This window comes from Thermobia domestica, chromosome 2 (assembly GCF_964235325.1).
Source record: "Thermobia domestica chromosome 2, izTheDome1.hap1.1, whole genome shotgun sequence".
NCBI classification, from domain to species: domain Eukaryota; kingdom Metazoa; phylum Arthropoda; class Insecta; order Zygentoma; family Lepismatidae; genus Thermobia; species Thermobia domestica.
Window position 1 is genome coordinate 87,457,951 of NC_137455.1, and position 23,314 is coordinate 87,481,264.

General features: G+C 36.0%; 1 protein-coding gene across 5 annotated transcripts in view; it reads right to left on the minus strand.

The window, feature by feature from the left end:
* Positions 1-927: 927 nt before the first annotated feature.
* The window catches only part of Rok (Rho associated coiled-coil containing protein kinase), a 134,945-nt gene continuing 112,558 nt past the window's right edge, over positions 928-23,314 (minus strand). For all 5 annotated transcript variants that reach the window (XM_081743755.1, XM_081743748.1, XM_081743751.1 and 2 more), the window contains 7 exons: positions 16,150-16,364; positions 15,331-15,553; positions 12,671-12,830; positions 10,285-10,363; positions 8,194-8,404; positions 4,138-4,354; positions 928-1,573 (listed from right to left, as the gene is read on the minus strand). In XM_081743755.1, coding sequence (XP_081599881.1) covers positions 1,486-1,573; positions 4,138-4,354; positions 8,194-8,404; positions 10,285-10,363; positions 12,671-12,830; positions 15,331-15,553; positions 16,150-16,364 — 1,193 coding nt within the window. In that variant the 3' untranslated portion in view covers positions 928-1,485. The remainder of the gene's footprint in view (positions 1,574-4,137; positions 4,355-8,193; positions 8,405-10,284; positions 10,364-12,670; positions 12,831-15,330; positions 15,554-16,149; positions 16,365-23,314) is intronic.

A 23,314-nucleotide genomic window follows, 5' to 3' on the forward strand; every position in this document is an offset into this window, starting at 1 on the left:
GAAAAGAAATCTTTGAGTTTTACGTCCCACGGTTATGCCGGTTAGGCTAAAGGAGACGGTGATGATGAGTAATGAATGAAATGGTGAAATGAAGAAAGTGGGAGGAAACGGAAGAACCCCGAGAAAACCCACGCATACGGTGTTTGTCCACCACAAAGTCATTTGCACATGCGAGAAGAGACTTAACTGCTACTTCGGGGTACCAGTCGCTAAACATGTCCGACATTACTGAATTGAGGAGTGTTTTTCCCTTACGACAATGCGAAGTTTAAAGTGGCCCTAACAATTTAGGAGCATCTTGCGGAATTCAGGTGGCAATTCCAATAGCCAACGTAGACTTAGCCCCAAGTTTTTCTTTTTCTGCATGCATTTTTGTTAGCCAAGGTACTAGCTGGTCTTAAGTGTTATAAGCTGGTAAACGTCTCAATGGGATCACAAGCGTGGTGGGCATCTTGAGAAGTTCGAAAATTTCAAGAAGGAAAGAAGAAAAAATAAAATAAAATAAAGATGCTTAAATCAGTGGTTTAACTTTATTTTCCCATTATTAGTAGAACACCCTTTGCTCCTTCAGTGCAATATGGCATGTTTAGACATTTCGACCAAAAGCGTAACTTGCAGAGATAAACAGCTTGGTATTAACACATTCTTGGAGGAAGAAGGTTTGAAACCAGCTGAAGAAACAATGTCATAGTCTCAAGTGTACGAATGGTGTTGAGCATTAAAGCTGGAAGAGAATTCCTTGTTGGTTTTTGCCTGTAGTCCTCGACAAACCTCCAGTTAACGACACTAAATGTCCATCGACTGCAGAACTCTATTCTACGCAATCGATGCTTAGTTATTCCTTTGTATCATTAATATGCCTTAACATTAATAACCATTCCTTTTTAAGCAGCTGTGGAAGTTTACACTAACAATAAACTAGTGAACTACAAGTTTATACTTTCGTTTATTAACGTGTATACAAGGATTCTGTTTTACATATGACTTCGAGGCATTATTTATTGATTTTATCTACAAAACATTTTTTTTCGATTTTACAGAAATAAAACAGTAGCTGACATAATACATAGTATATTATTATAAACTTCTGCCTCACTCTCACTTGAAGGCACAAGGTTTATGGCAACAATATACACAGTCTGTGCACACAAACTTAACAGTTTTTGAAGACAGAAGTCAAGTCAAGACGACTACAGCAGTGAACCATGCGATGCTTAGGAGAATGGTTCCTTTGAACTCCGAGTAGCACGATGCAATACTTCTGGGAATGTAATGTAAAGCTCATTGGAATCGCGATGCTACATAATAGGATCACAATGAGAAACTTTGGCTTTCTCTGTTATAATTAATAATGTAGCATTAAATAAACGTGCGTAACGTAGCAGTCATCTCGATGCTTCAAAGCCCTGGCAGCCTTATTGCTTGGAAGGCTCCTCAGGGCTTCATGCAGTTCCAGGGCAAAGTGGTTCTAACCTCCTGATGTCATCATTTTCCTATAGGAGTTGTATTGGCAGGAAGAGTGGCAGAACGCTGCTGCGGAACGTACGTTTTTAAACTGGAACGTGTTGATTCTCTGAAATTAAAATAAAATTTATGAATTAGAGAAATATACAAAAAATTAACCCAATTCTAACAGTGTAAACAGATAAGGCTGTGTAAGGGTACAATCGTTTACATCGAAGGTACAGATGTGAGAAATCTGAGATATTAAGATATATTTCTTTACATCACTATTCCAGCAGTCAGAACAATCATAATACAATATTTATCAATTTAATGGAAAGATCTGGAGTCGGAAAAACGTCAGATATTTTGGATAGCAATTTTCAGGCGGCGACCGTAGCGAAGAACTGTTCGTGTGTTAAAGCAAACTCCATACTACGTGAGGAACTTAGAGCGGGAGTGTGCAGTGAACTGAGCAGAATTGATACTGTAAATGGGCGACCTCACTGAGGGCAAATAGTTGTCGCTCGGTTATATGGTGTGTGATGAAAGTGGCAAGTGTGTTTGGTGTGTTGAGAAGGACGTGTCCAAAGTGATGGCCTACAAAACTTATGGCAAAACCAGTTTCCGCCAAGCATTAATGCGAATTGTCACTCAGAACCATTGTGCGACCGCGGTGGAATTGACGGAGGAACTTTAGCCACAACAGTCTGTGTCGACGATTACATTTCACCCACGGGTCGGGTTCCACGGGCAAAATAGGTGGTAACGGATCATAACGTTTTAGCACGATGTCCATGGACCGCTGGTGACTGCACACGTATGATCTGGCATCGTTCACCTTATTGGTAACTACGGGTCGTGCTTATGTGTGGCGGACGCCCAAAGAGGCGTATGGTCCGTAGTGTCTCCGCCCTACCGTGAAACATGGCGGCGGCTCTGTGATACTGTTAGGCACAATATCCTAGGTTTTATTGGGTCGTGTGCTGATCTTTACCAGTTGCGTCACTGCCTGTGATTATGTCGCCATTTTAGGGGATCATGTGCATCCTATTAGCCCAGATCTTTCCGGGGAATGACACAGAATTCCAGACTGATATGTCCATTCACCGTGGTTTGAGGAATATCGGGATGAAGCTGAACACCTCTTCTGCCCGCCCAATCCCCGACCCTGAAAATAACGTGAGAAGTGTGTTCCGTTGTGGAGTCATGAATCGGACACAATTTCCGCCTCCATTCTCTCTTGAACTGAACGATGTTTTGCACGCAGAACGGTTCAATATTCTACTTGCTACCATTTACGACATCTATGACTTCATTCCACGTCGCATCAGAATTTTTCTGAGGGCTAAAGCTGCAGTGCAAGCATCTTTGTTGTATAAACACTTCAGTTTATTTCGTCACAGTCACCTAGATTTGGAGCGACAAATCGATTGTCAACAATAGTTAGCTTTTAAGAGCGAGTAGTACACTACGAATCTTAGATACAGTCAGTCCTTGAGAATCAAGTAGTTATAAAGTTACTCGAATAGACTGATTGTGTGTACTTCAGAGATAGCTGTACTCAACTAGCGGAATTCCTGATTTTGGTAATCATCATCGACGTCAGGTATGATCCAGTTAACCTCTCCTCTTTTAGCCTGAGAATTGTCAACCACTTTAGAGTTACATAACAGACATTCGCTACACAAACCCACATTTAAAACACATTAAGAATGAGACAAAATGCATGTTAACTACTAATTCGAATGGTGTTTATCATTTACACACACGATTCAGTTTTGCCATCTCAAATAGGTGTGGAGATCCCCGAAGTACCTCATAGCACATTATAGGTGCGTTCATTTAACATTAGCAATATAGATAATGTAGGATGTACCTTGAGCTAATGGCCCCAATCTGAGAGTATTCTAACTGCTCTGTAATACGTAGAAGAATCAGCTACATTCCAAGTTCAGTTTTAAAAGAGTAGCAACCCAGTTAACAATTTAATAGTCTATGTAACATGTTCGAGATAAAATGACGTACGGACGCTACGTTAGGTATTCTTAAATGCATTTTTACCGATGCATAATTGTAAAATAAATAAAAATTAAAAATATTTATCTCATCATATGTCAATTAACAACCTTTAATTTAAAATTACGCACAACAAACTATTATTATTATTAATACTGTGACCCCGTAAATAAGAAAATATCCATAAAAAAACTATATACTAATTAAGCAAGTTTCTGTAAGTGTACGCTAAGTGAATCGAGATAATTTAATCAACTACTTTAACATTTCTTTTAAACGAAGTCTTCAACTAACAATGAGAAAGAAATCGCTGATGGTGTCGAAATACAAAGAAACCTTTCAAATACAAATCAAACGCGGAGAACAGACATAAATAATTACGTCCAAAATTCTATTATGCTGGGGCAAAAGAGTGTTAATCAAAAATGTAAGTTAGAGCAGAGTTCCTCTTTTCTAACTAGTGGAAAACTTTTATATATTTTTAAACTGATAGTATGTCTCACAACACAAATATTCGTTCTAATTCATCTCAGCTTTACCAGAGACCGCGATGCACAATATATATATACAAATGTTTGACTTATTTTATAAAGTTCTTGCCCACATCTGTAGAGCAGAATTAACTGAACATTGTATATTTTTCTAAAAATAAATAAATAAAATAAAAATTCTTACCTTGGAGAAACTTTCGCTCCATCCATTCCGCTATTAGCTTTGTACCCACATTTTTGTATTTTCTTACTTAATCGAGTTACCCACAGCTTCTGGTCTTCGCTACTACCAGCTAATATCAACAATTCTTTCGCTGAATTGGGATCGTAATGAACTTTGCATGGTGCGATTACTTCCTCTTTCTTTTCTAGATGCTCCTTGTGAACTTTAACACGACAGCCTGAAAAGAAAACAGATGAAATCATACTTCTTATATTTATTTCTTTTTAAATACCTTATGTTAATACTATGTTCAAAAGTATGTTTTCATATTTGTACTCTACCTGGAAGTACGCATTTTACTTTACTACAATTTTATTGAACAATCGATCCTCCTTGTGCTTTATTCATTGAAAGTGTTTTTGAAAATCATTCATAGATCTTTGATACATTTTAATGCTTATATGTAGCTTGCACGCGTACGGACAATTAATCAATTTCAAAAATAACAGAGTTTCAAGGAACGAAAAAGGTGCTTTTTAATCCATTTCAATTACTTTACTGTCATTCTTGAACGTAAAAAGAGCGGGAAAACAAATATAAAAAGATATGTATGGAATTCAGTGAAGAATTTAAACAAAACCAATATGCACACAGTGAAAAAATGCACCACTGGACCGGGACTCGATCCGGGATCTTCGGCGTACTGTGCTGATGCGTTAACCACTATGCCACCCAGTTCGCTTCCCAGAACAGCCACACGCTCTCTCTCCTGCAGTCAGTACTCTCCACTCAGACCACATGGCTTGTACCACAGCCTAGCTGCTGTGCTTGGACAACTCAGTGTCCATATATTTGGAACATCTTTTGACAGCTGTAATTTCTTATATATTAATGAAAGGAGGAAACAATCAACTTAAACTTATTTTTACACACCAGATCCTCTGTAGGTGCGAATTTAATAACACAAGAATGAAGAAGTGAATGAGTGGACCGGGACTCGAACCCGGATCTTCGGGGTACCGTGCCGATTCGTTCACCACTATACTACCCATTCCGCTCTCAGAACAGCCACTCTCCCACTCCTGAAGTCGGTGTTCTTTTACTCAGACCACAAAAAACATAAAAAACAATAATTCCAATGGAGTACACAAAAATACAGGTGTTGTGAACCAATCTTCCTTTCGCGGAAGATAATTCTATTTTTTTTTTTCCTACGTATTCCATTGAAACTGATCTTGTTTTTATATTGGTATAATTGATTAAATTATTCACAGAATTCCATACGTACTTTTAAAGATCATTTTAGCCTTGAAGATAATTGGCGCAAACAGCTAAAGTACAGATTACATTGATTTTTTTATATGTGTACCGGAGTTAAACAAGGATGAGGGAAACAGAAGGCAGCCATCGGATTTTCGATTAGAAATGTACAGATGCGATTAGACATGTTTGGAGAGGCAGCACTGGACGTGGGCAATGTTCGAAGATTGGCCGATAGCTTTAAGGAAGAACATTTACTGACGACAAACCACATAGTAGAAAGCGCCTATAGTTCTTTGGACGTTAAATCCACAGCCAAAGTGGTGTTCCTTATATTTGTGATCAGGGAAAAGCGGTTTTGTTGGATTTTATTGAACAGGACTCACCGTGAACGTTTATTTAGTCATTAAAACAAATATACGAAAAGCATCAGACAGAAAAGACTCACATAGCATCTAGTTACAAATGCTTTCCCTATTATTCCCTCTACTGCCCTCATTTTGTTCCCATTAAAGATTCATCACTTTTGTACGACTTTTTCGAGAGTACATGGTGTCCAGCAGTGATTACTGGTAAAAACCATAATGTTGATGAGATTCATGCAAATCGGCAAATCCCAGTAAGCGCAATTGCTGCGACCTTGCACTGACACGACGACGTACAGAGAATTATGAAGAACTTTAGTTCCAGAAAAGTGAATGTTTCTTAAATCAATATTCGATAACTTGGCGCTATTTGTACACTGAAAGTTTCAGTGTTAACAGTGAAGATTTACGTAGTAATTTGAAAGAATCTTCCATAAATTTAAAAAGTTCTATAGAGACTGTATATTTAATATGAAGAATGTCTAACACATTACTATTAACTTAATAATAATATGACATTATTATCCTGTAGATTTATCTTACGAAATATTTCAAGAATTCATTTGTTTTCTTCATCTGTCACAATATACGACGAAAAAGTAACACCAAGAACTCACATACCTAACAGTCAAAATTAAATTCACAGAAATTGGAAGTTCTTCATTCGAAAACAGAGTATCATCTCTAATATGTAGTCACAACTAATTGTCCAAAGAAGGGGCTGCGGTGGCTCAGTGGTAGAGCGTTCACCTTTGGTGCTTGAGGTCCCTGGTTCGATCCCAGCTCGCGCCAAATGAACTTTGTGGTGAATAAACACCGTGTGCGTGGATTTCCTCGGGGTTCCCCCGTTTCCTCTCACTATCTTCATTCTACCATTTCATTCATTTCTCATCATCACAATCTCCTTTAGCCTAGGCGGCATAATTGTGGGACGTACAACTCCAAGATTTCATTTCATTTCATAATTGTCCAAAGAATGTTTCATAAATCTACAAGACCAGACAAAACAAAATTGTAATAATACAAGGGAAAATCGTACTCTTTGAGCCTATATTTTATGTATATATATATATATATATATATATATATATATTTAGTGTGTGTAATGCATTTTAATACAAAATCGAGTCATACGAACAATGTGGTAGGCTTTTCTTGGAACGGCTTTAGTGTAACTTCCGATTTCTTCCACCGCATAGCACTGTTATTAGTATCCAAAAATGGTCGAAATGCTCAGGATGTCCACTCCATATGAACAGCAAAGGGTTATTCGTTTCCTATAGTGCAAGGGACACAAAGCCACATATATCCATAGGGAAGTGTAGTCGGTGTATTAAGTGTTCAGTAGTGCAAGGAGTTTCAAAATGGACAAGAAAATGTCCAGGACAATGAGCGATCAGGCCGACGTCGTTCTCCGCTGACACCGAACAACAACACGCAACTTGATGAAATGGAGAAACTCTTGGGGGTGGGAGATTATGAGTCATTCCATTTACAATCCAGACCTTGCCCCTCCTGTGATTAGCATCTTTTTGGTCCATTGAAGAAGTTCCTGGCAGGACAGAGGTTCACGAATGACACTGAAGCGTAGAACGTTATTCGTCGTTGGTTCTATGATCAACCTGTCTCCGCCTACGCAGCGGATATAGAAAAACTTGTGGTACGGTGGACAAATGCCTCAACACATGCGGTGATTATATGAAAAAATGGACAAAGGTACATAAAATATTGTGTACACCTTGTTTTTCGTTTATATTTTGTAATCTGGAAATAAATTATTTTATTCCGATTTTGTGTTTTCTCGACAAACAGTTACGTGGATGCATTTTCGACTGTTATTATTCTCTGTTTTCGTTTGAAGAAGTTACAATTTCTGTGAACTAATTTTCTAACTACTAGATATGTAAGTTCTTCAAATATTTCACTGAATAATTATACAGACATAATAACACTAAAGTACGGGACAAGAATAAACGATTTAAAACTCCATTAGTTTTAATGTCATTTTTGGTCGTTTATTCTTGTCCCCTACTTTAGCTATATTACTGCGTTGTTTATAATTATATCAAATTCTTGTAATTACTCTGACACCCGTATTTAGGTCTTTTACGTTAACGGAATCAAGAAAATTTTGACCCCCCCATTTATTCGTATTCAGTTATGCGTAAGCAAAAACTACAGGGTGTCCACTTTGCGTCACTAGCAACGGGGTGCGGCGTACAGAACCAAATGCACAGATGAAGCTGGCAGCGTTAACGTCTTTTAGCGCCAGTAGCGACATAACGAGAAAATTCTGTCGCGTTGTGGTTCCATTCAATGTAGAGAAATCTTCAATTTACAACGCTTGCAATTTGCATATGAGCACTACTTAAGATCGTCGGCTGATGAACTGAACAAATTAAACTTTAATTAGAAATCGAAATTAAATCAATGTACAACAGCAAATACTTACGACGACATTCAAGAGCTGGTGGAGGTCGAAACATATGCCAGAGAGGTTTCGGACAGACTTCACACGTGGTTGGCATGTGAAATGAAATATGAAGGAACTCGTGGCCTTTGAGAGGAATTGTTCCAGGTTTGTCATCTCGAGTAGTAAGATCCAGCTGTGGCATTCCTGATTCATCGGGACGCCGCGACTCACCCTCACCTGCATATAGGAGCTGCAAAAACAAGATTTTACAATTTGAAGAATGATTATTACAACCACCTGCGCACAGGAACTGCAGTAATATTTCCCCATTTTGAATATATTGCAATGTCAAACTGGCGAGTTTTAAATTGAATTAATTATTATATTAATATACATGACATTATTAGTACAATTTTAGATATGATGGATTACACTGTTAAACTGATGGAGAAAAAATTCTACATTAATTTGAAAAACTAATGAAAACTTCAAATGCTATTCTTAGTAATCCTTCCTTTCAAACTATGACGAAACTTCAGCCGTAAACAAAATTTAAAAATCGTTATAAAGTGAAATATATTTCGTTTGAAAATCTTTCGCCTTGATCACTAAAATAAAAAGTTTTTTTTTTTTTTTTTCTGAGAGAGAGAGAATTGGACAATGGAGATTTTAAAGCTGCACTTGCAAAAATTATTGTAATCCAGATGAGTGATGTTCCATGCAATAGTCCATTTTTCTAAAACAATTCTCAGCTAAATTACATCTACTTTCACAAAGCAGTTATAAAATCTTCATTGTACACTTCTCTTCCCAAAATGTTTCCAATTTCATCTTCATGATCTAAAGCTGACGATTTTCAGCCGTAAGTTATTTTTTAAGTTTACTAAAATACAGTGAGGAATTCTTTCGCATCTTCGGTAAACACGCTGAACCATGTCTATTTATCAGGAACTACTTAAATGAAATTCGAGTTACTTTGTAAAGGGAATGTATAAAAGTTCACAATAACTGTTTTCAAAAACCAACGTTTTACACAACGTATTAGTCGTATGATCATATCGCATCATCTCAAGACATAAGCCGGCCAATTATTTCATTTATTGCATAAAAATATACGAAACACTAACTTGCTTAAAATGCTCCTATATTTCGGATACGTATCTGCTACTCCATTTTTATGTAATGTAAGTTACTGTAGTTACAACTGTGAAGTGCTTTCTACTAAAAAGACATACTGAACTTACCCATATATACATGGAGATTCTGAACTGATGCATTAGTACCAGTGTTATATCATGTAAAACCTACGTGATCTATAATGTTCGTAAAACGCTCATTCTGTTTGTTTTGCAAGGTTATTTATTCCGACAACGGAATAATCTGAGTCGTCAGAACCTCACTCTACACCCATTGCGTAGAGGTGTATCCGAAATATAAGTGAATTGTCTTGTAATCGTCTCGATAGTACTGTAAGCAAGTTAGTATTTTATACAATAACGTGTTCTCTGCGCATATTGTCTAATAATATATTTTACGTAATATACACGAACTCTATAACATAAATGATGTGTCCACGTGAAAGCTTCATAGCTATTTTCCTGTTCTTTATTTATTTATTTTCTTATTTTCTTCTTGCCTGATGGGAAGTTTAGCGGAAAGATTATAGTGTACAAACGATTATTATCTGGTTAAACGATTTTTTTTTTTAAATTAAATAATTTCAACACACTCTGATGTCTTCCTTAGTAATCCATAACCTAGCTACACACCAGACTCAAAGTATCTTTCGTACGTTGGACTATCCTGAACAAGTTTATGAGTTGTATATCATCCGAAATTAATAAACCTCTTAAGACAGGCTAACATACAGAAGATACTTTCATGAGTCTGGTGTGTAACTAGATTGTGGATTATTGAGGAAGAAATTAGTGATCAGAGTATGTTGAAGTGATTTACTGAAAATTCCTTTAACCGGATACCAAAGGTACGATTCTATTTATTTATTCTATATGTATCCTATAACATTCATAACTAAAGATTATATTGTACATTTTTTAGTATGTTATGTTTTCATTATTTTCTGGTATTATAGCTATCATGCAGGGTAGTTAATGCAGATAAATCTCTTACCTGAAATATCCGTGGAATATCTTTGGCATCTGCTCTTATCACATCACCTTGTGTGACAGAACGAACATGAAAAACTTTACTGTAAAATAACAAATAATTACAGTTAGATTGTTATACCTGAACTTTCGTACACTGCTAAACTTTTGATACTTCTTACAACAAGCCTGAACTTAAGAACTCAATTTCTACATAAAACTCTTTATATATGTATATAAGAAAAGCGTATTACTATGGTATGTATGTAACAAAAATATGGGTATGTCAATACTAAATAACAACTTTTAACTTCTACTGAATGTAAGGAATTTTAATCTTTGTCATGTTGCTAACAGGATAAATATAAACCAATTACCATAATATAAAACCATTCATTACCTAAGATACAAACTCAAATTTTAATAGGTTTGGATCTTTTTCTAATTTATTGTAATTGAATAGTTTTGCATTTACAATCTATTAAATCTTTGCAACAAGATCTTTAAAAAAAATAAAAAAACGCTTAAATATTTTTTGATTATTAGTTATTTCATAAATATTGAGAAATTCTGACCACCGTTTAGCCATATGAGTAAGTGCTGCCATCTGGGTATCGTGGGCGAAGTGGGTCCCTGAGCTGTTCATTGCACGGTAAGATAAGTGGCAATGAGAACATGTAACAATGAGCTGGAGCGACTACGAGAATTGTGTTCCAGTCATAGCACTGCACAAGATAAATAATGTCACCACCGCAGATCTTCGCCACCCTGAAACCCTTGCAAATCACTGAACGATTCGTCTTCCAAACGATCCAACGTTACAACGAAACAGGAAGTGTCAACGACCGGCAAGTACTGGCAAACCGCGTACAGTGAGGACACTACATACCACAGTTAAAGCCGTAGCTGCAAGGATTTGGCGAAATCCCGTCGGGATTCAATCAGGACCTAGGACTCACAGCCTACAAACAATGTAAAAGTACATTGTACAATCCACTTCCTGATTGATGCATAACGCCAGCAGAGAGTGGTAAAAGCCAAACGTATCCTCAAGTGTTATGCAGGAAATGAAAGACAACAAGGTGTCAAAAGAACAATTCTCTTTTCCGGCGCAAAGCTGTTCACAGTTGATGTTCAAAATGACTGTGTACGAATCACCATCAGTGCAAGCTACAAAACGTGTTTAAAGGGCGCAAAGGTCCCATCACTCAGCATCAGTCATGGCGTGGTAATGTTTGTAGGGTTCAAAGACACTACACGGCTCCATTGTTACGAGCAGGGGGTGAAGACATCGGTAACCGTGTGCCAAACCACAGTGTTGGAGCCCATTGTCAAACCCTGAGTACCACCATATTCCCCAACCAACAGTAGACCTTTCAACAGGATTCTGCTCTCGCGCGTACGGCAAAGTCAGCACAGGAGTGGCTACGGACCAACAGCTCAGACTTTATGTTCACCCTCCAGCAGCCCGGATTTGAACATGTTCGACTATAAATTGTGGCCAGTGCTTCAATCAATGGCTTGCATGGCCAGACACTAATATGGATTCCCTGAAGCGCACCCTGGTCAAGGCAGCACGCCACTTCCCCATCGACACAGTTCATAATTCTATTGACGAATGGTCCGCTAGACTCTGGGCCTGCATGCAAGCTCAAGGCGGACATTTTGAAACCTGATTGGTGTTCTTCATGCTCCACACTTCCATGTATCATATTGCAAAACGATCGTCAACACTGTCTTTCATTTCCAAACCTCTTGATAGTATTTATGAAATAATTAGGTACACACATTTTATGATCAATACTGTATAGTTAGTTCAAGACGCGCATATTCCCTGATATAGAAAACCACTTATGTAACTACATTCTCCCTATAATTACAACAATTTAACATTCCTTGTCTTATGAACATTCTACGGATTCAAATTCCACAAAACACTATCCAAATCGATCCATGCATTCAGCTACTACAATACGTTAACCAGGGGATTATATAAGTCTATTGTACAAATAAAATTTAGCCTCAGCTCATTTTGCTTCTTAACTTTGCTAGGCTGATTGTCATCAATAGTTGGAAGAAATATCCAACATTCGATAAGAAGAGAAATCAGAAAGCAATACACATTGATACAAACTTTACAAGAAATGAATGTTAAAGTTACAACGACAAAGGACTTCAACTACATATATACCTGAAAGTAACAATAGGTTTCTGTAGTTTAAACATGGGTTCACAGCCCTATACGTTAAAGATGGAGGTATGTACTTATTATGCTACACTAAGATCAGACGAGAGCCTTCAATAATAGTAGTACCTTACTGAAGATAAAAAGGGAGAAGAAATGACGAACTCTACCATCCTAATCATATTGATTTACTTATAACTAACGAGCATACATTTTAGGTTCTTACTTTAGATCCAATATTAGCGCAGGATCCGAATTTTGTTTTCCAGTCTCTGAATTGTAAAATATAATCTTCTTAGAAGATACAACAACATATTGCTTTTTCCATCCATGCCGTCGGATGTTTTGTTTACTAGGCACTGAAAGCCATCCCTCTAACCGAGATTCTGGAAAATACAAAACAACAACGATGATTAACACTTTAACGCAACTCATAAAAATGTATGTTCGAAAAATTAAACTAACTATGAATATATATATATAGAAGTTATATAGTGAAAGCATTTAGTTTTTTCGCTAAATGCGTCATTACACAGACAGAATTAGCAAGAATAAAAGAAAAAAACCGTAATTGTGAAGCACCCAGGTATGCATCATATTGGAATCCATCACTAATTATAACAAGCACCCTTTTGGAGGTTTCATAGCTACTTTTCTGTTCTTTTTCTTCTACTACTTCCCCTCACATTTTCTGATGAAGCGCTTAGAGGGAAAAGCATATAATGTACTTTTGTTTGTGTGTGTGTGTGTGATAACGTTTTCACTATTTTCTCGTAAGTAGTTCATTTTGTACATCCACTTAGCGATTCCTTTGTTCCAAATATATTGCACACTACAAGAAGGGACACTACGCGCACTTTCGCTACACGCACCATTAAATAGAGAGTACAAGTACGGGGGAAGGATAGCAGAAATACTGGATACAGAATAGAATTACTTAGCAGAAAATAGCAAAAAAAAAGTATACACCATATTTGAGGAATAAAGTTATAGTACAGAAGTTCCAGTTCGTGCAGTGTGCATCCTTTAATAAATAAAGAATTAAGGAAATCATTCGAGATTATTATAGTCGCCTATCTGCAATCATCTGCAGATCCTCCTCAGAAAGCAGCTGAAATCCAGAAATTTATTCTATTCCTTGCAAAGCTACAATCCTCAGTTTATAATATACAATCTCCAAGTTATACAATGGTTTTATACATAAATAAAATTAAGAAACTGTTTGAAATAACTATGTACAAACAAAAGTAAATGAAAAATCTTCACTGATAAAATTTAAAAAAATAAATTCTGACATATGGCGCATTATGCAGTCATTCTGACGCGTGATTAGTACCGTACTAGAGTTTGACTAACATGTTTCCTGCAGTAGTCAGGCCTTTAGTATGACGCTAGTCATACGTCAAAAGGACTCTGAATAAGGCGGATATGTTTTAAAATTTCTTGCTCCTATTATTAGTAATTTTCGGTACAAATTGAATCCAGAGGGAATTTTTCATTGTTTATGTTTGGGGAATTGTTAATTAACAATCCTCTGAATCCCCTTTGTATCAAAAATTACTTGACAATTACTAGTAACAGGAAGATTTTTTCAAAATTATGGTTTCAGCAAGATTGATATTTTGGAACAGAATTTGAAACATGTTGCTATTTTACCAACGAAAAAGAGAGGGGACTTTCCGCTTAAATTTATTTATATACAGCTACTTCAGTTTCTTAATTTTACTGATATAAAAACCAATGTGTACATTCACAATCATCAAGGATAGCTTTACAAGAAATAAAGTAAACTTTTGGATTCTAACCGGCTTCTTGAGTATGATCTGCAAATGAATGCAGATAAGTAACCGAAATAATCCCCTACTCCCCCCCCCCCGCCAGACTTTTGTTTCAATTATTATGTTTTTACAGTAAAGAAACAAAATGTAACTTATCCTCAAATACAGAAAATAGTCAAATTGCGGAATTCACAATTTTCAAGTAGTGTGAATCACCTACAATATAGCTAATCATTAATACATAAATTAGTTACTTCAGCATCATCATTTAATTACACACGAAAATACTATCATAAATACGAAAACAACTTTTTAATAAGTTGAAAAATGGAACTCAGTTTCTGTCTGCACTGCTAAACTGAAGTAACAGAATACCAATATACAGATTATAAAGCACCTTGGTACTTAAATTACAAGCTTCAATCACATTAGATGACTGCATTATCGATACTATTCTTGGATAATTAATTTTTTTTTAAAAGTCCTTTAAATAATTGTAAGGAAAATAGAATACAAATATGGGAATGTAAATATGAAGAAAGAAAAAAAAAAGAATAAGCACCGAGATATTTTATGAAAATCATAATAAAATTTAAATATTAATTGATATATGCTGTTTCGTTAACCTTGCAAAATACTTAGATAGCGCTGTGAAGCGGTCTAAGAAATTAGGTCGGCAATCGCAAGATTTGAGCTGTCATGAGTTCGAATCCTGCACACGACACACGACATGGGTGTTATACAGTAGTGTACGCAGAATTTCATCATGTGTGGCGGGAAGATTCAAGTTCATATCATTTCAGGATTTTTGTATATATATACACACACACACACATACGAGGGAAATGATTATTTTTTTCATATCTTGTCCAAGGGGACAGAATCTTCCTTTGCGTATGCCACTGCTGTTATGTTTCCTGCATTCTTGTTCACGGGTGGCTTACAACTTGGAAATCCCCTTCGCATACGCCATTGTTATGTTCTGTACTTTCACTATTCATTTTTCATTGTCTCCTTTAGCCTAAAAGGGCAGAACCATGGGAAGTAAAACTCAATAAATAAATAAATAAATAAATAAATAAATAAATAAATAAATAAATAAGCTAACCTTGCATAGCGTCATCATTATCATTTTCTGCGCCACTACTTAGAGAAGCAGTTTCACTGCTAAGTAATGTCAGTTTCGCTTGCAGCTGTTCTATCTCTGAATCCTTGCTATCCACCTCCATTTGTAACTTGAGTTTACTTTGGTTTTCTTCCACGACCTGAGCCTGAAGTTCTTGAAGATCCTTCTGATATTTGGTAACCATTTGACTATATTTCTCTCGTTCCTTTAAAAGAAAAAATGACAAAAGATGAAAAACATTAGTTAAATTGTTCTTATACAATGTGTACAACGTATTTAAGGTTGTAATTCTTAATTTGAATACTAATTGATAATAATATTTGAAGCTTCAATGCTTTATTTGTAACCTAATTGGACAAGAATTCGAGTAACAATGTGAATTTTAATTCATGAAACTTAATCACAACTATGCAAATAAAGAAAAACGTCAATAAATTCACAGGTACTCACTTTTGCTTCTCCAAATTTTTATGGATCGTTTAAAAGTTATTTTACGACAATTCAATTCAATTCTTTGAATGATCTTTAAAAATTAGAAGCAAAAATTGCTCTTTAAGCGATTTACACAAAAACAGAAACTTACTTTACACATTATAATTAGGCAATCAGTACTCAAGTATAAAATATACTGTACTGTGCCTTGAAAGCAACTACCTTATATATGTTAACACAAGCTTAACCATTGAAGCAATGATTCACAGTTGTTAGTCATTTTGGAGGAAAACTCACTAGTCATGGTACGTCTTAGAAAAAGTTAGTAGAAGCAACAATATTCATAGTAAAATGATGGAGAGAATATACCTGAGTCAATTCTTGTTGTAGTTTCCTGCACTCTTTTTCCTTCCTCCTCAAATCAGCTGATGACGCTTTCCTCTTACCACCTGTGACATTCAATTCTTTTCGGTTCATTATCTCCGCCAGTTTATTCACAGCCTGCATTTTGAGCAACTGTTCTTGTTTCAACTGCTTTTGCAATCGCTCAAGCTCATCTTCATTATTAGTTTTCTTGTTTATATCTGAAATTAACGTGAGATTGTTACAAAGTTTTATTGATCTGGAGGCTCCACTTCATTTGCATAATACGTTTCATTAAATAAAGGATTATTCTATTAATAAAATATAAACAAAGATCTATGTAGAATATCGGCACGCATTTACCTGTCTTAACAGTGGCTGGAAAGTACCTGTTCATATAAATTAATTGAGTATAAATGTGTAAATAGAAACTACCTTAAACTGAATCTGATTTTTCAACAATGACTTTCAAAAACGTTGTTTAAATTTAATAATAGGTTTGATTATATCCAACATTTCGAAGATTTTCCAAATATCACTATACTATTCCCAGGTAATCCTAAAATACAATGAAACTTGTAGAGTTTAACAAAAATAATACAAGAAGTATTATATACGCTATAGTCTCGACACAAACTACGATCTGTAAATATTTATTAGTATCAAATAAGAATAAACAAATGAAAGGTATAAAACCAGACATATCAGGCTGTCTAACAAGTATTGAGCATTTGGAGGTCAAAATTAAGAATACATTTATTATAATCTGAAAATAACATTACGAAACCACATAACACTGTTTTGTTCGATGACTTGCCGTTTTTCCGGCAACATCATAACCCCGACGCTATAAGTAACACATTATTATCACAGCCCTCGTTTGAAACTGAATTAACATCTCAGCCCTCGTTTAAGAGTTCTACAGAGACCGAAATGACAGGCTAACAGTGCCAGGTCCGGGCTATACGATGGATGCATTAAAACCTCCCTGTCGAGTTCTCAATTTTTGACGGGTCGTTAAAGGTGTATGCGGTTTGGTGTTGTCAGCGTGGTACACGACACTCTTTCTATTGATCAGTTCTGGTCGTTTTTATTTTTATTGCTAGGTGTATTCGCGCTGTCAGCAGTACAGGTTCAAGTTCAACGCTCTGCCTGGCGGTTAGAGTTCGTGATGCACAATACTCTTCCAGTCGCAACAAACTCACAGCATATACCTTTCTGGGCATTTGTGTATGTTTTGCCACAAACTTTGGAGCTCTTCTCGCTTCGGTCACGATCTCTCTTGTACACTGTTGTTGTAGATTATCCATTTCTCATCACTCCTGATTAATTGCTTCAGAAATGGCTCGAGTTCATTACGTTTCAGCAGAGATTCGTCGATAGGAATTCGATCGAGTAACTTTTTGAGTCAGATCATGTGGCACCAAAGTGCAGAGCTCTGTTTGCAGTCAGCTTTCTCCAAATTGTTTAACGCTATTTGGTGATGGATGTTTGGGTCATTGGCATACCGGTCTTGCTTGACTCTTGCCAGAATATTACCCACTTTTGCTGTGATTGGTTCGCCCATTGCGAGGAACATGTTTGACATCGAAATTTCTAGAATGAAAGCAACTGAACCATCTTTTGGCCGTTGCTTTTGAAAATATGCTCCATAAACGTTACAAATTTCTACAAGAGCCTGCACAGCATTTGCGCCTTTACCGAATTTTAAATTTAGCGTAGTTTTCCGAAATGTTCACTTATCTTTACGGCGCAATACCTTACGTCTGATTCTAAGAATTCCAACACTTTTTGCATATCTACTAGCTTTAACTGTCAGCCGTCATATGGTGTTAGGTGTGACTTGCTCCGACTCATATACCCTGAGATTTGGGGCACTAGTGACATTTTCTGCACAAAAGGCTCAATAGTTTTTAGATTACCCGATATTTCGCTGTGAGACACAATGAAATATTAAATTCGAGTGATTCACATCAGGAGACTACTAACACGTAAATATACATACAAAAACCTATCAATGGTAGGAATAAAAACACACTACACTTAATTGTTACGTCTACCAAACAGCTGAATAAAGGTGATTTGGTGGAGTGTTTCATTGCTAAAGTTACAAAAATAAGTAAATAAGATAAAAATAAGGTTGAAACTTATTAAGAATACAAAGAATCTGGTATACTGAAAAATAAAATTATGCATGCAATAACTTTAGAAACTAGTGTTTTCGGACGGGAAGTTTTTTTTAAAGTGTAGTAAAAATATAACAAACTAATCCACTGAACTTCAACCCAAGAGCGGTAATTGCCGCAAGAGAGTACTTTTAACTTAGCACTAAGTACTAGCAATTTTTATGGGTTACAACTAAATCATTTTTAATTCAGTTGCTATGGAGATGTCAGATTCTCTTGTGACAAGTAACTCTACCATATTTTTTATCAACTGTCTTAAATGAAAAATAGAATCAAATTGTCAATTAAAAGATTAACGTTTATATCCTATGCGCTAAAGGAAATGGTTAACTGTACATGTTGAAAGTTAGTGAAAAATCTGAGGGAAAACGGTAGAACCTAGATGAAATCAACGAGCACGATATTATCCACCACAGGCTCATAGTTGTGGTCGAACGAAGGAAATCTGTAACCAGAGGTGAGCGCTCTCCACTGACTCACTGTGTTCTTTCTCTCCGTACGTTCTGAAGTACAGAACTTAACTAAAATGAACTGTTACAAAAACCCTTCCCCAATTGTAATAAATTTGAGTTGTTAATTGAAACCCGGTAATATAATTAATCTTATTCAAAAATGAAGTAATTCTATAAACAAAAATACTCCGACAAACTGTCAACCGATTTGTGTTATTTGTCTTAATATTATAAAGAAAGTTTCGTTCTCATGCTTATACTGGAACTCACGAAACCACGGGAACTGTTCGAAATACATTCGGTTCGCCATACAGTAAATTATACAGTAAAATTATTCCATGAGTCTTTCCATAAATATCTTCAATCTCGAATCTTTTTTTAAATTTACGTACATTGCTGCATCTTGGCAAAGACAAATTCTGATTTCGAATCACTTACAAGCTCTTAGATAAGATTGGACATATCTAAAACATCAAAATCTTCTAGTAATATTTAACGTTAATTCAATATACCACTTTAATATGCACATTTCTATATTTCAGTTACATACAACAGAACGACTTAATGCGTTAGAGTATAAAATTAAGCATCTCCTTTTTAACCCATTCCCGACTGGTATGTAATACAATCAAAAGCGTACAATAAAAGCAAGCTGTTAAGTAAAGTTCAAATAATATACTTTTTCGAGCTACGCTCTTACTCAACTGTATTTTTTTGTTAAGGTTCAAAGAATTAACTCTCAAAATTCAGTTAAACCTAACTACTAAAAGCCACTGCACATATTCAATAAAGTAATACATACACTAGGAAGGAGAAATGCATTTACATGATAATTCTGAATACCAACAAACTGAAGGCACTTACATATCTTTCGCTTTCAAGCCTGGAATGGTTAGTCGCTGGAATGTAGTGAGGAAAAATACACTACTAGGGAACATGGCTAATAGCGACAGAGCTCTCTCTCTCTCAGGTTCCTTTTCTTCTTACCTTTCTACAGTATCTTCGAAAGCCGTTCGAGACTTGAAAGCTAGTATGTATTTAGTGTCTCTACTGTTCAAATTTATCATTTAAGTTCCATTTCTTTAGATTTTCATACATCCATGGTGGAATTCTTTTTTCTCTATTATACGTATACACGATTATAACAAACGCAATCCTAGGCTTGAACATATGAAAATCTAAGTAATTTAATGATCTAATATATTACGCATACACACACGCGCACACTTACAAATACTTAAAAACTTTCTTTTAATTCTTTCGTTGATGGTTTGTTAGATTGGAGGAAAAGAAGTAGAACGAAAGAAATACCTCTAATATTTAATACCAAATATTAAATTTTGTTCCCTCTTCCTCTTTTTCCTTCCATCAGATAAAAAATCAGCGAAAGATTTTCGAAATTTTCTTTTATTCGTGAGATGTTTTTCTTCTCTAAATAATTTCTAGTTAATCTGCTCTCCTGTGTACGCTTTAGGGTTTCTTTATTTCCAACAAAACATGAAAGTCCACACAGAATATACCAGGTTATAGATGCTGTAATTTATGTATATAAAGGGGAAACTATTTACGAGCTACGGCTTCCAGAAAGTTCTTCCCTGCAATTTTAGAAGAAGCCTATCTTCCGAATTATGCCATACATCTATGTCAATTCAACAGCAAAAGTAGGAAATAATATCCATACAATCTACTACAGGATAATTCTTGACAAGAGTGATTTTCTAACATAAAGAAGCATTGCTCAGTATTATTATTATTATTTTAATGTTTTAGTTAATGTGATAGATATTATTTCCTATTTTTGCCGCTGAACTGACATCGATACATTCAACAGTGTACGAGAAGCTTCCTTAAAAATCTGGAGAGAACAAGAGAACAATCTTTTCATGGTCAGAAATCCTAACGATCCCCAACGGACTCTAGATCGGAAACTTATTCGTTCACAACTATGGAATGTTCTATATCTACGCTATTGTATATAAAATATAGCATACAAGTGCTTTATCACTTATTTTATATGTGTGGAATAACGTGTGAAACATCTTTTTTTCCATTTCGAAAATATTCCAATTGGAACATTAAAGTGATTTTTCCAACTCGTGAAAAAGTGTAGAGTGGAGTGAGCTGTGCTTGTTGTCTTTGTCCTATTGAAGTAGGCTGAAAACTATTTGGTCTAGGAATTAATTCGTGCGGGTGGACAAGAGATGGCGCAACGAACGGAGCGTCCCACAGTTCCGTGTATCCACACATGTGTTGCAAACCCCTGTCATCGCGTATCGTTCGTAGTATAGGGCAGTGGATTAAAGCGTCAACAACACCAGTTTGTAGTTAAGTGAACATGGCGCAATTTGTGCCTGATAAAGTGTTTTTGCGGGGTGTCCTGCTGCATTACTTTAACATGCAGAAAAGTGCGACTGAAAGTCATCGTAATTTGGTGGAAGTGTATGGTGACCATGCTCTAGCTGAGCGAACGTGTCAGAAGTGGTTTGCACGGTTTAGAAGTGGTGATTTCGGCTTGGCAGACCAAGAGCGAGCTGGACAGCCAAAAAAATTTCAAGACGAAGAATTGACAGCATTGCTCGAGCAGGATTCGTGTCAAACGCAGGAACAACTTGCAGCAGCATTAGGCGTTGATCAAACAACAGTCTCCAAACGCTTGAAAGCCATGGGAATGATTCAAAAGATGTCACATTGGGTTCCACATGAATTGAAAGACAGAGACGTTGAAAGACGAAAAACCATTTGCGAATTGCTGCTTCAACGACAGAGCAGAAAGGGGTTTCTGCATCGAATTATTACGGGTGATGAGAAGTGAATCCATTACGAGAACCCTAAACGAAAAAAGGCCTGGGTGAAACCAGGTGAACCAGGTCCATCACAACCAAAACGAGATATTCACTGTGCAAAGGTTATGCTGTGCATATGGTGGGATATGAAAGGTGTGGTGTACTATGAGCTGCTGCAACCGGGTGAAACTATGAATGGAGAACGTTATCGACGACAATTAATGCGTTTGAAGCAAGCTCTGGCCAGAACACGACCAGAATGGGAGAACAGACATGATAAACTTATTGTTCAACATGATAACGCTCGCCCACATGTCGCAAAACCGGTCAAAACCTATTTAGAAAATGTCGGATGGGAAGTTTTACCCCACCCGCCGTATTCATCAGACATTGCTCCTTCGGACTACTACTTGTTCGATTGCATGAAAAACGATTTGATTGGACAGCGGTTTACTTCTTCAGAAGATATCGAAACATGGGTCTGACTGGATCGCTTCCAAGGATGAGGACTTCTTTCGCCACGGAATCCGTACATTGCCTGACAGATGGGCGAAAGTGGTGGCTAGCGATGGACAATATTTTTCTTAAGGTATTTATGTATTTTGTGTTTGTACTACAGCTTCAATGTGTGCGTACCAACCGCACGAATTAATTCCTAGACCAAATAATACTTAGATTTGTATGGTAAAATGTGAACATGCAAACACGCGCACACAAAGCAAGAGCGCTAGGCGTCATGAGTTGGAGATTTCTTGTAGTAAAAGCGAGTACGAAACGTCTGTAACTGATGCATTCTACTTTCTAGCCCCAAGAATATACAATCTAGAATAAGATTCCACAGTTTGCAAATACAAACGAAATTAAAATTTATAAGAACGAAATTTGTTGGAAACGTAATTACATAAACTCAATACCTTCGCAAAATATAAAGTACAATCAAATGAAACAATTGAAAAACCAAATAAATATATAATATAGAAATAAATAAACAAAAATAAATTTCGGTTTACACTACTTTTCATACTCAACGAATACTCAAAACAATAATTATTTAGGATTACTACAGATTCCTAGAAAAAAGAAATTAAGGAAAACACTGAAACGGCCTTCCTCCTTCTGCAGTCGTCTTTAATTCACCAATTCGATACATTCACAAAATAGAAAAAAAAAAAAAAAAAAATCCCGAACTTTTATCTACAATTGCACAATACTCTTCGCAGAATAATCAGGCAATACTTATGTGACATTTCTTCTGGCTTACATTTCAAAATATACTTGATTTTTATTTTTATTATTATTATTTTATTAACACCTTTCTGATAGATGTTAAGTTTCTACAATTTATCTTCTTCAATATTTAAGGTAAGGAACTCTTCTTGATCTCGTTTACTTTCATATCATGGCAAGTTCTTTCTTTTCTTCTTCTTCATCATTTTCACATTTGAAAAGAACTATCTTACCCAAAATATTTCAGTTGTGCATCTAATTTTCTATTCTCAACTACTTTTTAACGTGCTTTCTTCTTTCCTCATTGTTTAGCTAGTATTCTTGGTAAAGTTTCCTGCGATCTTTCACATAAACTATTGCACCAACAGCTATTATTGGCTAAAAAGTCTACAGTTCCATGAAAAATGAAAATTATATTAACCTTCACAAACGTGTTCTCTTTACTACAGCCAAGAAATCCGCCATACAAATCCTGCTTTCCCGTAACTTTGGAAGACTTATTAAAATTTTGAAGAACCTAGAC